General features: G+C 43.9%; 1 protein-coding gene across 4 annotated transcripts in view; it reads left to right on the forward strand.

The window, feature by feature from the left end:
- Positions 1-16,944, forward strand: part of cenpt (centromere protein T) — a 123,893-nt gene that overhangs the window by 48,097 nt on the left and 58,852 nt on the right. The window contains exons 1-4 of one of the 4 annotated variants that reach the window (XM_059992740.1): positions 4,493-4,557; positions 5,686-5,803; positions 5,914-6,033; positions 6,919-7,045. In XM_059992740.1, coding sequence (XP_059848723.1) covers positions 5,933-6,033; positions 6,919-7,045 — 228 coding nt within the window. In that variant the 5' untranslated portion in view covers positions 4,493-4,557; positions 5,686-5,803; positions 5,914-5,932. Of the gene's footprint in view, positions 1-4,492; positions 4,558-4,990; positions 5,091-5,685; positions 5,804-5,888; positions 6,034-6,918; positions 7,046-16,944 lie in introns of those variants that run through there. The other 3 variants (XM_059992743.1, XM_059992741.1, XM_059992742.1) reach the window with 3 other exon arrangements.

Below are 16,944 nucleotides of genomic sequence, written 5' to 3' on the forward strand. Positions count from 1 at the left end.
TCCCATGTCATTGATACCCATATGGACTGCAAGAACTGGAGCTTTTCTCTCCCACTCCTCTGCAGGCCAGATGAGATATCCCAAACCCAGGCAGTAGCCAAATAACACTGGCTTCTGGACTCTTGATCCCTGAGACAGAGAATTGTGTTTATTCCGATTATACTAATCCCCAATTAAAACTACATTTCTCTTCTCTCCCTCCATCCTCTCGTGGCTCTCTGAACCACAGTGCCACAGTTAAATTGCTAATCCTTCCTACAGCCCCACTCTCTTCCTCACAGGGAGCAACAATCTCAGATCTACTGGGCAAGTTCAAGGTCTGAGTCTCCAAAAGCACTACCTCTCAGATCCCTCTACCTGCCTCACTTACAGTTACACCCTCTCGTCCCTGGCCTAAATTTGAAATAGTTAATCAAATGGACTGCTTCCTCAACACTCTGTCCAGGTAACCCTACACCTCCCTAATGCATTGCAGTGTTTGAAGCTCGTATTCCAAGTCATCAACTTTGAGCCTGAGATCCTCGAGCAATCAACACTTGTTGCAGATGTGGCCATCAAGAACCACAAAGAGGTCCACCAGCTCCCACATCATGCAGCTACAACACATCACCTGATCCTGCATCCCTACTTTATCTACTTAGTTGTAATTTGGTATCTATATTAGTTAACTACCATTAGATAAGGTTTTTTTTTAAAATCTTACCATCTATTCACCTTGCCTCTTGAGTTAAAGCCTCAGATCTCAGACTCCTGCACTGGCCCAATCCCACAATAGCCAGTCTGCTTAAACCTATCACAGTAAGTTTGCAGAATGGAAGGAGATCTCTTGGCCCGAGAAGTCTTTGCATCAGCAGTGGAACCCAGGTGAAAACCTGCCAGTATGCAGATGAAAGCAATACACACTCAGAGGAACTCAGCAGGCCACGCAGTATCGATGGAAAAGAGTAAACAGTCGATTTTTTCATAGATGCTGCTTGGACTGCTGAGTTCCTCCAGCGTTGTGTGTGTGTTGCTTGGATTTCCAGCATCTGCAGATTTTCTCTTGTTTGTGTATGAATGATGTCACTGTCTTCTGCTTGGATCCCAGATCAGTTCACAGATTGATATGCAATCAGTTTAAGTTGGCTTCCGAGGCCAAAGTTAACCACATGAAGAGTGAGGCCAAACTCTTCGGCAACTGGCCCAACCATTCCAGTGACCCCTTCACCAGCAGGTATGATTACCTGAAGGTACTGGGGATCTGATTCAGAGGGGCTGAAGCATGCAACCAGAACTTGTTGGAGTGGATTGGGATGGTAAAACAGAAAGTGGGACTGTAGAGAAGATGCTACCTCTCAATAACTGGGAAGAACCTAGTCAACAGGTTCCTGCACTTGGTGCAGGCGTAGCCTGTTCCCTGCTTGGAAATCACCCAGTTCGTCTTTCAGTTCATCTGGAGATTCAAAATGGAGTGAGCCAGAAAGATTATGACACATAAGTTCCTGGACAAACTGGGGTTGAAATGTACCCAATATCACCCTCATCCTGATGACATTCACGTCTGTGTGTGGAACCAAAGTACGTGGCTGTCAATGTGCTGAGGTTCTATTTGTCTCTGGTGTTGCGAAGGATGGGCCTAGCTCTGTTGTAATGCAACATCCCAATCAGCTGGACATTGCCACATGACCTTTCCTTTGTGTAAAAGTTCTTTCCGACCAACACCTTTGACCACTGGGCAGTGGTCAACACAGAACATCCTGCAGACAGAAGGACTCAGTGGGGTGGTTCCCTGAGCAGACTGTCCAAAACATCTAGAAGAAAGCCTCATCACCAGATCTCATCAACAGTCACCAGGACTTTGCCTGGCTGGTAGCGAGAGGGGCCCTCCCAGCCAGATCCTTCCCGCATGCTTGGAACATGACTCTCACTGTGAGCTGTCCATGTGATGATTAGTCAGAAGGAGATAGATGCTAGCTCACCTCTTTGCAGACTGTGGAGAGATAGCATGGTTTATCCTGAGCAGCTGTGTGACAGAGGACTCTGATCTATGGGCTGTTCCTTAGGGACATTAAGTACAGCTGAAAAATCATCAACTTAGTGAAGGATGTCCTTTGGTCTGCCCAAAACCTGTTGGTCTACCAGCACATTGAGATGTCTACAGAGGACTTCTACCAAATGCCACATTCCAGGCTGGAGGTGTATGTGTTGGAGGGTACACTGAAGCTTAGTGCAGCCACTGCAAGGGCTTGGTGGAGAGGGGACTAGAGCTTCCAGGGGGTTCCTCTGCCACTCAACAGTGAGGGGCTGGGTTGAGTCAGGAGGCTCTCAATTCAAGTTTGTTTTTCAACCATACATATGAATACAGTCAAACAAAACACAGTTCTTCTGGGGCCACAGTGTAAAGCTTAGTACCAACAGTCACACACTGCTCAATGATAGCAGTTAACCATACAGTCACAAAAATATATATAGCCTAAGCCCCTGCGTGTCATGGCCTATAGATGATAGTAGATTATTGTAGTGTATCACCCCAGTGGCAGCAGTGCTGACAATGTAATTTAACACTAAACACATTGACTATTAATGTAAGAATGAAAAGGCATTTCATGGTTTATTCTTGTAAATATTTTATGAATAAAGTTTTTGGTTAAAAATGTTTTTGCCATCAATGTACAAAACCATATATGCCAGCCCCATTCCCCTGCCTTCTCCACAATGAACTGCATTTTTTTCTCCCAGTAAATTAATTAATTTATTTCCATCTTTATATCATGATTTAATTTGCTGCCACTATTGCCCAAGCAAGGCATTCCAGATTCTAACCAATCATACAATTTTCCTTTACCTTTATTTTCAGATCATTATCATGTTATAGCTGTTGTTTCTTTATCTTTCCAAATTTCTAGACCCTTCATGACATTTTTAACGTCCTAGCCTTGCCAGCCTACCCAAGTAAATGAAGTCCTTCAAAACTAGAATCTGTTATTCAATACAAGGTCTTAATAAGTTTCTGTATTTTGGTACCCCAAAATGGACACAATACTCCAATAATAGCTGAAAGAGTTTTGTAAAGGTTCAACATGATTTATTTCCTTTGTGTGCAGTTATTTATTTAACTACGGACCCATTTTACTTGAAATAATTTTCTCCACCAGCTCAACTGCTTTCAACAATTCATTCATGTGTAACTCAATTATTCTCTTCTTGTATCCTTTTATAATTAACAATCTGTTCATTCATAGTCACTGATTCTGATTATTTCCCAATCTATTTTTTCTTTTAATTTCAAATTATTTAGTGAAAATTCCCTAACTGCAGTGAACTTGAGCTCACAGCTCTGAACCACAAATCCAGGACCTTGTCGGGTAACTTTACCATTAAGCCAACAACTAAATTTTGCGTTAATTGCTTTAAGTCTGTCTTCTCCGGGCCTTGATCACCAATGTGGACAATTATTCCTTAATCACTGCATTTTTAAAGCCAGTCTAAGCCAGCCACAATTCTGTACGTTTCCATCCATGTCCTCTTGTTAGTGAAAGTCTTAATTTCTAGAATTATGTTGATTTGGTTTTAAATTGGTTTGTGTTGGTGGGTGGGCTAGTGGACAAGGCATCGGACTAGTAACCTGTAGGTCACTGGTTCGAGCCTCAGCTGAGGCAGGGTGTTTGTGTCCTTGAGCAAGGTACTTAACAACACATTGCTCTGCGATGTCACCGGTGCCAAGCTGCATGGGTCCTAGTGCCCTTCCCTTGGACAACATCGGTGGACAACATGGAGAGGGGAAGGCTTGAAGCTTGGGCAACTGCTGGTCTCCCATACAACCCTACCCAGGCCTGCACCCTGGAAAAACCTTCCAAGGCGCAAATCCATGGTCTCATGAGACTAACGGATGCCAGAGAGAAATTGGTTTGGATAATTGTTTGAATGTTAAAGCAGATAAACAAGACTGAATAAGTGGTGCATATGAACGATAGTTTTGTGGTGGACAAATATTAATTCCTTTTCCGTACTTTCTTCGATCCATATGTTTTCTTCGAAGTCAAAAATGTTCTGCTGGCACAAAATCCATCTTCGTGTGTTTGAGCACCACAGGGCGCTCAACTTGTTTGCTCCACCACCTCTCCATCTTCATCCGAAGAGATTTTAAAATCGGGTGTGGCGTTGTACCCTAACAGAAGGGAGAAATGAGTCCAAGTGCGAAATGGAACAAAACTATGCGAAATTGTACGCCTCCCGTTAGCAAATCACATACTCGCAACAGAACACTCTGTGAGGGAGAAACAGGAACAGCGTTTCATCGCGAAACTGATGACACGTCGAGGGTTGTTTCGTTTTCTTTCACATTTCCTGCAACGGTTCTATTCCTTTTCACAAATCCCCAGGGACATGCTCAGTGAATGAGGAGCCACGGCCAAGGAACTACATGTCCCAGGGTCCACTGCGAGGCAGAGACCCGTTGGCGAACCGTTTTCCCGTTGCTGCGGCATCGCGAGATTTAGTTAAATCCCGGCGCGGGAGAGGTCGGAAGGCGCAGTTCCGTTGAGCGGCTTTTTTTTAAATCAGCCGACGCTTTCGAAGGTGAATGAACTTTTATAATGAAAGAGAGTAACGGCTGCTGAGAACCCAACCGTCAGGCATCGGATACTAGTCTCTACACCAATTCCATTAGCTCCTTAGCAACGACTCCCTAACCCCGTCCCTCCCCCCCCCCCAAACCTCTGGTGACAATCGCCCCCTCTCTTGTGGTACCCCTTGTGGGATACCAGGTTACCCCCGGCTCTAGTGACACCCTAGTAGGGCACCACGTTCCCCACCGGCCGCACCAAAACCAGAAAAAAGAGCGACCTGTTTTTGTGTAGTGTCCCGGTGGCAGATGAAGTATATTTCCCTCAAATCGAAAATGTGACACTGCCCCCCCTTTTTTTTTAGGTAAATAAGTATTGCTATGTGACTAGAATATTGATCTGAACATCCATGATAATCGCCTTCCTCTTCTTTGAAATAGCACCACGGGATCTTTTATGGTAGCTGATTGGCTTAGTAAAATAAATTTGCTTATATGCAGCCGAATGCTGTTTATACGATGCTATATGCCTGTGATGCTGCTGTAGGTAAGATTTTCGTTGCATCTGTGCGTATGTGTACTTGTGCATATGACAACAAACTTGACTTCGATCTTTTGTCCAGTACTGTTTACTGCCAAAATTTACGCTTTTGGAGGTAATCGTGGAACAAAGTATTTTCCATTTGAAGACAGTAAATATTTTATTAATACCGTTGTGTTTGGTTCACCTTATTAGTTTTTTTTGCATACCAGCAGGCTTATGGTACACTTCCCTTTCAGTGTTCAACTCGAGCATTTTATTAAAAATATCGTATGTGCTTCAGTTTGCTGTTCCTTACTTCTGTGAAAGAGCAATGAGTGATCAGAATTTCCAGTTATGAGGACATAACTTTAACCCAATACTTATAAATAGTGGTCGCAGCATAATCATAAAAGCTGGAAGTATCATGTATTTTTAAAATCTCTGGGTTTATGTGTGTTTACTTTTTTATTTGTTATTTGATATATTTTTGCAATATAAACGCTGAAGAATCATGGAATTTCAGCTTTGTTTTTCAAGTTGTTAAGACAGCGTGATGATGCAGCAAACTATAACATTTAATAGAAACGTATACATGGATTTCATTTGTGTTCTATTTCAGAACGATCCAGAAAATCTCCACATCAGGGTGCACAATATGGCAGAATTTTAAAAGTGCATTTTCCATATCTGTGAATGGAACAATTGGTCTGAAAAGCTGAGCTGATACATAGTATTCAGTGAGTTTCCATTATACTCTTGAACTACAGCAAAATTTTGTCCCATTTCTGTCATATTAATAACTGATGGCTAGCTAAAGAAAAGTACTTGTGTTCAATTTTCTAAACAGACAGACATTTCTGACCAAGATGATGGATTCTCTACCTGAAGATGTTACAATGCGCACTCTTATTAAGGGTATAATTGCTGAAGAGGCTCCACGGAGCTTAGTACGTGCAGGAAAACGGAGGTTAGTATATTATTTTAGTTCTCTCTTCTTACAAATTACTGTCCTCAGGACTATGGTTCAAATACAAAGTAAAGTAATAGTGCCACTTTTTAACTAAGTTGAAAAATGACACTTGTGACACGAAAGGCTGAGCAATCTAAAGTGTTTGATTAAAATATTTAGTAAATCAGAGCAAGATTTTGAATCAGTGATTTTCAGCTACGGAAGCGGACTGTTTGCTTTGTTATCAAGGCAATATTTGACCACATGTGATATCAGGCTACTTTGGTAACACTGAAGTCAATGGAGAGTAAAGAAAAAACATTCCAATAGCTGGAATCATGCTCTCCCTCAACAAAGCTTGTGGTCATAAGAAGTTAGTTATCCTAGCCCCCAATGGTAGGACTTCCTCACAACAGGGTCTTAGGCCCAGTCATCTTCAGGTGCCTCATTAACAATTATCCTTTCATCATAAGGTCAAAAATGGAAATATTTGCTGATGGTTGCAAATTCTACTTGTCAGTGTCAATGAAGTGGCCAATTCTGTGTGCAGCAAGACCTAGACAACGTCCATGACCTTATAATTCACAAAACAGAAATACTGGACCGAGAACTAGAAGCTTGCTCTTGTTCTTGATAATGCTGCTGATGCATTGTGGTTTATCAAATTGTGAAAGTCTTTAATGTATTATTGTAACACAAATGTTTTATTGTACCAATCTAACTCGTCTTTCATGCATTATTCAGAAACCACCATCAAATCATGCATGGATATTCAACAAGTATCCTGAGGCAAGCTCTTGTTTTAGCAAGACGTGGCAACTATCTTAACCAGTGACAGCTTGATTAACAAATTTGACACCTCTACAATACTTCTACCTGATCTAAGTGTTTTTTTCTCTTAAGATATAGTTTACAAAAAAGCATTGGTGATCGTATGAAGCTCACTGACGTCTCAATGCAGCAGTCTCCGCATATGATTCTCCGTAGTCAAATGAAAGCAAATGTCCAACAATCTCGGAAACAAAATGCAGTATGTAACAAATAATTTTCCTTATATTTAATCCTAACACACATGACTGTCATTTTACTGCTGTGTGGTGGTTAGCTGCCAATCCTTAGAGAAGCATTTTGTAAGTTTTGATAGTGTCTCCCTATGAGATGGCTTGCACTGTGTATTGATACACCAAGATATGGGTTGCCCCTGTTTTGTGGTTGTTCAGTTTACTTAAATTCACTCTTGCGGAATTCACAAATCGCTACCCAAAAATTTGAGATATGGAATAAAATTTGTGCTCTCAGGATTTATTTGGGGCAGAAAAGTAAACAAAAGAACACACACTTTCAATTGGCATTTCTTTATACACACACAGATGACACGACTTTCTGTTACGAAAAATTGTGAATTGACTGTTTTCTGGGAATGGACACCCAGCCCTGTAATGCAGGATCACTTGTACTGAACTCTTTTTGGCTTAGTGTTCCCACTTGAGAGAGGAGATGAAAACAGTGGAGGACGGCAGCAATTTTGAGGCCTTCATTTACTTAAATCAGGCGGAGATGAAAATTCCTATGGCGCTAGTTTATTCACAACACCTAGCTCAGCCCATCAGTCTTGGTACCAACATTAGTCTGAGTTCAGTTCTTGAAGTGAACTACCTTTGTTATCAAGGCAATATCTGACGATGTGCTATCGGGCTACTCTGGTGACACTGACGTCAATGGAGAGTAGAGGAAAAATATTCCAATAGCTGGAATCATGATCTCCCTCAATAAAGCTTGTGGTCATAAGAAGTTAGTTATCCTAGCCCAATGGCAGCACTTCCTCACAACAGTGTCCTTGGCCCCATCAACTTCAGGTGCCTCATTAGTAATTATCCTTCTGTCATAAGGTCTAAAGTGGAAATATTTGCTGATGGTTGCAAATTCCATTTGTCAGCATCAGTAAATGAAGTGGCCAATTCTGTGTGCAGCAAGACACAACGTCCATGAGTTGGTAATTCACAAAACAGAAATACCGGACAAAGAGCATCAACTTAAACATTCCTCTCTGATATTCAATGGCATTTCATAACTGTGTTCTCCCGCTATCAATATCCAAGAGGGGTCAGCTTTAATCAGACATGCAACTAGACTTCTCAGCTGGCAACGTTCAAATACTGTTGGAGACCAGTATCCTGCAGTGAGTAACTTGCCTCTGACATTCTTGGGTCTTTTTATGTGGATGCTACAAAGCACAAATTGGCAGGGAGCATGATAGAATACACTGCCTGGATGAGTGCTGTGCAAAAGCTAGACATCAACAAAGGCAAAGCACTCTGTGTGATCAGCACTCCAAACTCACAAAAATTTCATTCCCTCTGCTGGTGGTGCAGAGCAACTGTACAGTGTACTGTCTAGAAATTGCACTCTGTTGTATTTTATTAGCATATTGCAACTTGTAATTGCAGACAAGAAGGATAAGCTGAGCAGGTGACATAGAACATCAGTGCCTATTGTTCCTTTCTGTGCCTTCTGGTACTTCAGTCAGCAACCTTGTGTATCTTTAGCATTTTTGTCTGGTTTTTCACGAGGCTGCATTGCTAGCTTAATGCTCAACCCAGCACGAGTGGAAAGCATGCAAGAAGCGGGCCTGATTTGAACCCGGAACCACTTGTCTCGAAGCCAGTGCAGGTGCCACTACGTCACTAGTCGGTGAACCAGTGCCTGTGATGTACCTTAAAGTCATGCACTATTCTGTTCCAACAATATATTAGCTACAGACCATTACAGCACAAAAAATCAGCTCATGTCGTCTGTTCTGACCCGTTTTTCTGCTTAGTCCTATCTACACACAACCAATCTATAGCCCTCCTTACTCTCATGTTCATACACCTATATAAGTTTCTCTTAACTGTTGCAATTGAACCTGCATCAACCACTTCCAATAGTATCAGAATCAGGTTTATTATCACCAGCATTGATGTGAAATTTGTTAACTTAGCAGCAGGTCAATGCAAGACGTAATCTAGCAGAGAGAGAAAAGTTACAATAAATAAGTAAATCTTATTCAGTGTACTTTATACAGTATATGTATATTGAATAGATTTAAAATCATGCAAAAACCAGAAATATATTGAAAAAAAAATGAGGGTAGTGTCCAAGGGTTCAATGTTCATTTAGGAATTGGATGGCAGAGGGAAAGAAGCTGTTCCTGAATCGCTGAGTGTGTACCTTCAGGCTACTGTATCGCCTACCTAATGGTAACAGTGAGAAAAGGACATGTCCTGGGTGCTGGAGGTCCTTAATAATGGACGCAGCCTTTCTGAGACACCACTCCCTAAAGATGTCCTGGGTACTTTGTAGGCTAGTGCCCAAGATGGAGCTGACTGGATTTACAACCCTCTGCAGCTTCTTTCAGTCCTGTGCAGTAGCCACCAACCCCCCCATATCAGACAGTGAATACTCTCCACTGTATAATTACATCAATATGTTGGGACCAGGTTAGATCCTCAGAGATCTTGACAGCCAGGAACTTGAAACTGCCCACTCTCTCCTCTTCTGATCCCTCTATGAGGATTGGTATGTGTTCCTTCGTCTTGACCAATTATTAAAGATGAATAATCTTTCATCTTTAATCCTTCGTATTAAAGATGAAGTAGTGGCATACCTAGATAGCAGTGATAGGACTGGGCCGAGCCAGCATGGATTTACCAAGGGTAAGTCATGCTTGACTAATCTATTGGAGTTTTTTGAGGATGTAACCAGGAAGTTAGACAAGGGAGATCCAGTGGATGTAGTGTACCTCGATTTTCAGAAGGCATTTGATAAGGTCCCACATAAGAGATTGGTGGGTAAAATCAAAGCTCATGGCATTGGGGGGGAAGACATTGACATGGATAGAAAACTGGTTGGCAGATAGAAAGCAAAGGGTAGCGGTGAATGGGTATTTCTCGGAATGGCAGGTGGTGACTAGTGGGGTGCCACAGGGCTCGGTATTGGGACCACAGCTGTTTACGATTTACGTCAATGATTTAGATGAAGGCATTGAAAATAACATCAGCAAGTTTGCTGATGATACTAAGCTGGGTGGCAGTGTGACATGTGATGAGGATGTTAGGAGAATTCAGGGTGACTTGGATAGGCTGGGTGAGTGGGCAGATACTTGGTAGATGACGTTTAATGTGAATAAGTGTGAGGTTATCCACTTTGGGAGTAAGAACAGGAAGGCAGATTATTATCTGAACGGTGTAAAGTTAGGTAAGGGAGAAATACAAAGAGATCTAGGAGTCCTTCAGTCACTGAAGGTGAATGAGCAAGTGCAGCAAGCAGTGAAGAAGGCTAATGGAATGTTGGCTATTACAAAGGGAATTGAGTACAAGAGCAAGGAAATCCTCTTGCATTTGTACAGGGCCCTGGTGAGACCACACCTGGAGTATTGTGTACAGTTTTGGTCTCCAGGGTTAAGGAAGGACATCCTGGCTGTAGAGGAAGTGCAGCGTAGATTCACAAGGTTAATTCTTGGGATGTCTAGACTGTCTTACGCAGAGAGGTTAGAGAGACTGGGCTTGTACACGCTGGAATTAAGGAGATTGAGAGGGGATCTGATTGCAACATATAAGATTATTAAGGGATTGGACAAGATAGAGGCAGGAAATATGTTCCAGATGCTGGGAGAGTCCAGTACCAGAGGGCATGGTTTGAGAATAAGGGGTAGGTCATTTAGGACAGAGTTAAGGAAAACTTCTTCTCCCAGAGAGTTGTGGGGGTCTGGAATGCGCTGCCTCAGAAGGCAGTGGAGGCTAATTCTCTGGATGCTTTCAAGAAGGAGCTAGATAGGTATCTTATGGATAGGGGAATCAAGGGATATGGGGACAAGGCAGGAACCGGGTATTGATAGTAGAAGATCAGCCATGATCTCAAAATGGCGGTGCAGGCTCGAAGGGCCGAATGGTCTACTTCTCCACCTATTGTCTATTACCTTGCTGAAGTCCACAATCAGCTCTTTCGTCTTACTGATGTTGAGTGCAAGGTTGTTGCTGCAGCATCACTCCACTAGTTGGCGTATCTCACTCCTGTACACCCTCTTGTCATCACCTGAGATTCTACCAATAATGGTTGTACCATCAGCAAATTTATAGATGGTATTTTAGCTATGCCTAGCCACGCAGTCATGGGTATATAGAGAGTATAGCAGTGGGCTAAGCACACACCCCTGAGGTGCACCAGTGTTGATCGTCAATGAGGAGGATATGTTATCACCAATCTGCACAGATTTTGGTCTTCCTGTTAGGAAGTCAAGGATACAATTGCAGAGAGAGGTACAGAGGCCCAGATTCTGCAACTTCTCAATCAGGATTGTGGGAATGATGGTATTAAATGCTGAGCTATGGTCAATGAACAGCATGTTGACATCGGTGTTTGTGTTGTCCAAGTGGTTTAAAGCCATGTGGAAAGCCTTTGAGATTGTGTCTACCATTGACCTATTGTGGTGATAGGCAAATTGCTGGCAAACGTACAGTCTCAGGTGAATAAAATCGATGAACTCAGAGCTAGGATGCTGAATCAGAGGGATATTAGGACCGTGTGTGTCCTTCGTTTCACGGAATCCTGGTTAACCCCTTCCATACCGAATGCAACAATTCAGATTGACGGGTTTACTATACACTGTCAGGATAGATCTATGGAGTCTCTCAAAAGCAGAGATAGAGGAGAATGCCTCTTGATCAACTCTTCTTGGTGCACAAATTATATCAGTGCTGTCCCAATGCTGCTCCCCAGACTCGACATATCTGGCAGTTAAGTGTCGTCCTTTTTACCTACCACAGGAGTTTTCCGGGGTCATTTTGGTAGCAGTGTACATTCCACCTCAGGCCAATGTCAAGCAAGACAGATGATCTGAGCAATGGGATCACCATGCATGAAACAGTGCACCCTTACACCTTCACCATAGTTATAGATTTTAACCAGGCCAGTCTGAAAAGAAAATCACTAAGTAATTACCATCAACAGATCACTTGCAACACCAGTGGAAACAACACACTGGACCATTGCTACACACCATCAAGAATGCCTACTGCGCTATTCCACACCCTCACTTCAGGAAGTCCGATCACTTTGCTGTACTTCTACTCCGAGTATAGGCAGAGACTGACGTCTCTGAGCAGGGTTACAAGTACTGGGAGCTTAAAACCCCATTTCCTTTAACGCACTTGTAATCCTGCTCTGCATCTGTGCTTCTTCCAAGGTAGCCTACGTGGGCGCTTCGAACCACAATTGGTGTTGTTTCCGTCAGTTTTAAGCAGTGAAATGGCTTGTTCTACACTTAGACCTCTTGCTGAGTGAAGAAGGTCCCCCTTAAGTTCTCCTTTAAAACTTCTCCTTTCACCCTAAACCTATGCCCTAATTTTGGTCTCACCTCAGCTTAGTGAAAAAAAAAGCCTGCAGCAATTTACCCTATCTATACTCCTCATAGTTTTGTACTCTATAAGGAGTATATATCCAGTGGGCAGTAGAGTGAGAGGCAGCAGAGAGAAAGGGCTTTGGCTCAACGGGCTTCGTTCGGCGGTAGTGGGACGAGGCGAGGCAGTTGTTGATTGCGAAAGGAAGTAGTGTGTGTGTGAGGCCAGTTTTCAGTGGTCGGTGTCAGACGTGGGAGGTCCTGGAGTCTCCCGGCATCCCGGACGGCTACATCTGTACCCAGTGCATCGAGATGCAACTCCTAAGGGACCATGTTAGGGAACTGGAGATGCAGCTCGATGACCTTCGTCTGGTCAGGGAGAGCAAGGAGGTGATAGAGAGGAGTTACAGGCAGGTGGTCGCCTCCGGGGCCAAGGGGGACAGAGAAATGGGTCACAGTCAGGAGGGAAGGGGAAGAGTCAGATACTAGAGAGTACTCCTGTGGCTGTACCTCTAGACAATAAGTACTCCTGTTTGAGTATTGTTGGCGGGGGGGGGGGGGGTGGGACAGCCTACCTGGGGAAAGGACAGTGGTTGTGCCTCTGGCACAGAGTCTGGCCCTGTGGCTCAAAAGGGTAGGGAAAGGAAGAGGAAGGCAGTAGTAATAGGGGACTCTATAGTCAGGGGTTCAGACAGGCGATTCTGCGGACACAGGAAAGAAACTCGGATGGTAGTTTGCCTCCCAGGTGCCAGGGTCTGGGATGTTTCTGATTGCGTCCAAGGTATCCTGCAGTGGGAGGGAGAACGGCCAGAGGTTGTGGTACATATTGGTACTAATGACATAGGTAGGAAAAGGGAAGAGGTCCTGAAAGAAAACTACAGGGAGTTAGGAAGGAAGTTGAAAAGCAGGACCTCAAAGGTAGTAATCTCAGGATTACTGCCTGTGCCACGCGACAGTGAGAATAGGAATAGAATGAGGTGGAGGAGAAAAGTGTGGCTGAGGGGATGGAACGGGGGCAGGGATTTGGGGCGGGTGTGACCTGGACAAACAGGATGGGTTGCACTTGAATCCCAGGGTGACCAATAGCCTGGCGGGCCAGTTTGATAGAGCTGTTGGAGAGGGTTTAAACTAGTTTGGCAGGGGGGGTGGGAATCAGAATGTGAGTGCAGGGATTAAGGTAGAAGGGCAAGGGCATGATGAGGAAGGACAGGCAGGGGACGAAACATAATTGGAGCCAGTTAAAGGGGTTGAAATGTGTCTATTTCAATGCTAGGAGTATTAGGAATAAGGAGGATGGATTTAGAGCACGGATTAGTACATGGAACTACGATGTGGACGTTACTGAGACTGGGTTGGAGGAAGGGCAGGATTGGATGATGCAGTTCCCGGGGTTCAGCTTTAAAAGGAATAGGATGGGAGGTAGAAAAGGGTGGGGGGGGGGGTCGCATTGCTGGTCAGGGATAGTATCACGGCTATAGAAAGGGAGGACGCTGCAGAGGGAGTGTCCACTGAGTCGGTCTGGGTGGAAGTCAGAAATAGGAAGGGATCAATCACTGTGCTGCGAGTAGTCTGTAGGCCCCCAAATAGCCCTCGGGGCACTGAGGAGCAGATAAGCAGGCAGGTTTTAGAATGGTGCACAAAATACAGGGTAGTAGTTATGGGTGATTTCAACTTCCCTCATATTGACTGGCACCTGAGTGCAAGGGGGATAGATGGGGCTGAATTTGTCAGGTGTGTTCAAGAAGGATTCCTGACACAGTATCTGGACTGGCCGACGAGCGGAGAGGCTATACTGGATCTAGTTCTGGGTAACGAACCTGGTCAGGTGACAGACCTCTTGGTGGGGGAGCATTTTGGTGAGAGTGACCACAACTCCCTTAGATTCAGCATAGCTATGGAAAGGGATAAAATCAGACGAAATGGTAAAGTGCTTAACTGGGGAAGGGCTAACTTTGAAGGGATGAGGCAGGAACTAGCGAGAGTAAATTGGAAACAAATATCCAAAGGGGAAAGCACAGAAGTAATGTAGGAGAAGTTTTCGGACCACTTGAGCTGGGTTCAGGATAGGTCTGTCCCACTGAGGCAAGGAAAAATTAGTAGGAAAAGGGAACCATGGCTGACGAAACACGCGAGGCAACCCGTCAAGAGGAAAAAGGAAGCATATGTTAGATATAAGAAGCAGGAAGTAGGAGAGGCTCATGAGAAATATAGGGTAGCCAGGAAGGAGCTAAAGAAAGGACATAGGAGAGCTCAAAGGGGGCATGAGAAGGTCTTGGCATGTAGGATTAAGGAGAACCCCAAGGCGTTCTATGCGTATGTGAAGAACAGGAGGATGACGAGAATGAAGGTGGGACCGCTAAAGGATAAAGAGGGCAATGTGTGCCTGGAGGTGGAGGAGGTTGGGGCAGTCCTAAATGAATACTTCACTTCAGTATTCACAAGTGAAAAGGATCTTGATCAGGATGAGGTCGAAGTAGAGTCGGCCTGTGTGCTGGACAGTGTGGAGATTAAGGAAGAAGAAGTGCTGGATCTTCTTAAAAACATTAAGATTGATAAATCCCCAGGGCAGGATATGATACACCCCAGGTTGTTGTGGGAATTGAGAGAAGAGATAGCAGGAGCATTAGCTATGATCTTTGAATCCCCCTCTTTGGCTACAGGGAAAGTGCCGGAGGACTGGAGAAAGGCAAATGTAGTTCTCTTGTTTAAAAAAGGTAATAGGGCTTAAACCTGGGAACTATAGACCAGTGAGTCTTACGTCGGTGGTCTGCAAACTACTGGAAAGGATTCTTAAGGATAGGATCTATGAGCATTTGGAGAAGTACAGTCTACTCGTGGATAGTCAACGTGGCTTTGTGAAGGGAAGATCGTACCTCACGAGCCTGATTGAGTTTTTTGAAGAGGTAACAAAAGAAATTGATGAGGGTAGGGCAGTGGATGTGGTCTACATGGACTTTAGCAAGGCATTTGACAAGGTCCCTCACGAGAGACTCATCCAGAAAGTCATGAGGCATGGGATAAGTGGAACCTTGGCTGTTTGGATAAAAAATTGACTTAAAGGAAGAAAGCAGGGTGTAGTTGTGGAAGGAAAGTATTCTGCCTGGAGGTCGGTGACTAGTGGAATGCCACAGGGATCTGTCCTGGGACCCCTGCTATTTGTGATTTTTATAAATGACCTGGATATAGAGGCGGAAGGATGGGTGAGTAAGCTTGCGGATGACACGAAGATTGGAGGAGTTGTGGATGGAGCTGCAGGTTGTCGAAGGTTACAAGAGAATATAGACAGGCTACAGAGTTGGGCAGAAGAATGGTAGATGGAGTTCAATCTGGATAAGTGTGAGGTGATGCATTTTGGAAGGACAAACCAGAAGACTGAGTACAGGATTAATGGTCAGTTACTTAAGAGTGTGGATGAACAAAGGGACCTTGGGGTTCAAATCCGTACATCCCTCAAGGTCACTGCGCAGGTTGATATGGTAGTTAAGAAGGCCTATGGGATGCTAGACTTCATTAACAGGGGGATTGAGTTCAAGAGTAAAGAGATCATGTTGCAACTCTACAAATCTCTGGTGAGACCGCACTTAAGAGTATTGTTTTCAATTCTGGTCACCTCATGATAGGAAGGATGTGGAAGCTATGGAGAGGGTGCAGAGAAGATTTACCGGGATGTTGCCAGGTTTGGAGAACAAGTCATATGAAGCAAGGTTAGCAGAGTTGGGACTTTTCTCTTTGGAGCGTATAAGAATGAGAGGGACTTGATAGAGGTCTACAAGATTATGAGAGGCATAGATAGGGTGGATAGTCAGTACCTGTTACCCAGGGCACCAATAGCAAACACCAGAGGGCATATATACAAAATTAAGGGAGGGAAGTTTAGGAGAGACATCGGGGGTAAGTTTTTTTTACACAGAGGGTTGTGAGTGCCTGGAATGACTTGCCAGGGATGATGGTGGAGGCTAAAACATTAGGGATATTTAAGAGCCTCTTGGACAGGCACATGGATGAAAGAAAAAAAATAGAGGGTTATGGGGTAGTGTGGGTTTAGTACTTTTTTTTAAGGATTATATGGGTCGGCACAACATGGCGGGCTGAAGGGCCTTTACTGTGTTGTAGTGTTCTATGGTTTCCCCTCATACTTCTGTGCTCCAGGGAATAAAGTCCTAACATATTCAAACTTTACTTATAATTTGGGTCCTGGCACCATCTTTGTAAATTTTCTCTGCACTCTTTTAAGCTTTTTGATTTCTGTCCTGTAAGTAACTGCACAGAATACTACAAATTTAGACAAGTTCAACATAACATCCCACCTCCTGTACTCAGTGCTCTGACTTACGAAAGCCAATGTGCCAAATGCGTTCTTCATGACTCCATCTACTTGTGACTACACTCTCAAGGAATTATTCCCAGATCCTCTTGTTCTAACGTGTACCTTAGTACCCTACTATTCACTGATGGGTCTTGCCAAAGTGCACACCTCACACTTGTCTACATTTTTCTAGCTGGTCCAGAATGTTCGTCTGTTCTCATCACTGTGCCTAAAACTTGAGACTGCC

The sequence above is a fragment of the Hypanus sabinus genome, chromosome 17 (genome assembly GCF_030144855.1).
Source record: "Hypanus sabinus isolate sHypSab1 chromosome 17, sHypSab1.hap1, whole genome shotgun sequence".
Classification (NCBI taxonomy): Eukaryota; Metazoa; Chordata; class Chondrichthyes; order Myliobatiformes; family Dasyatidae; genus Hypanus; species Hypanus sabinus.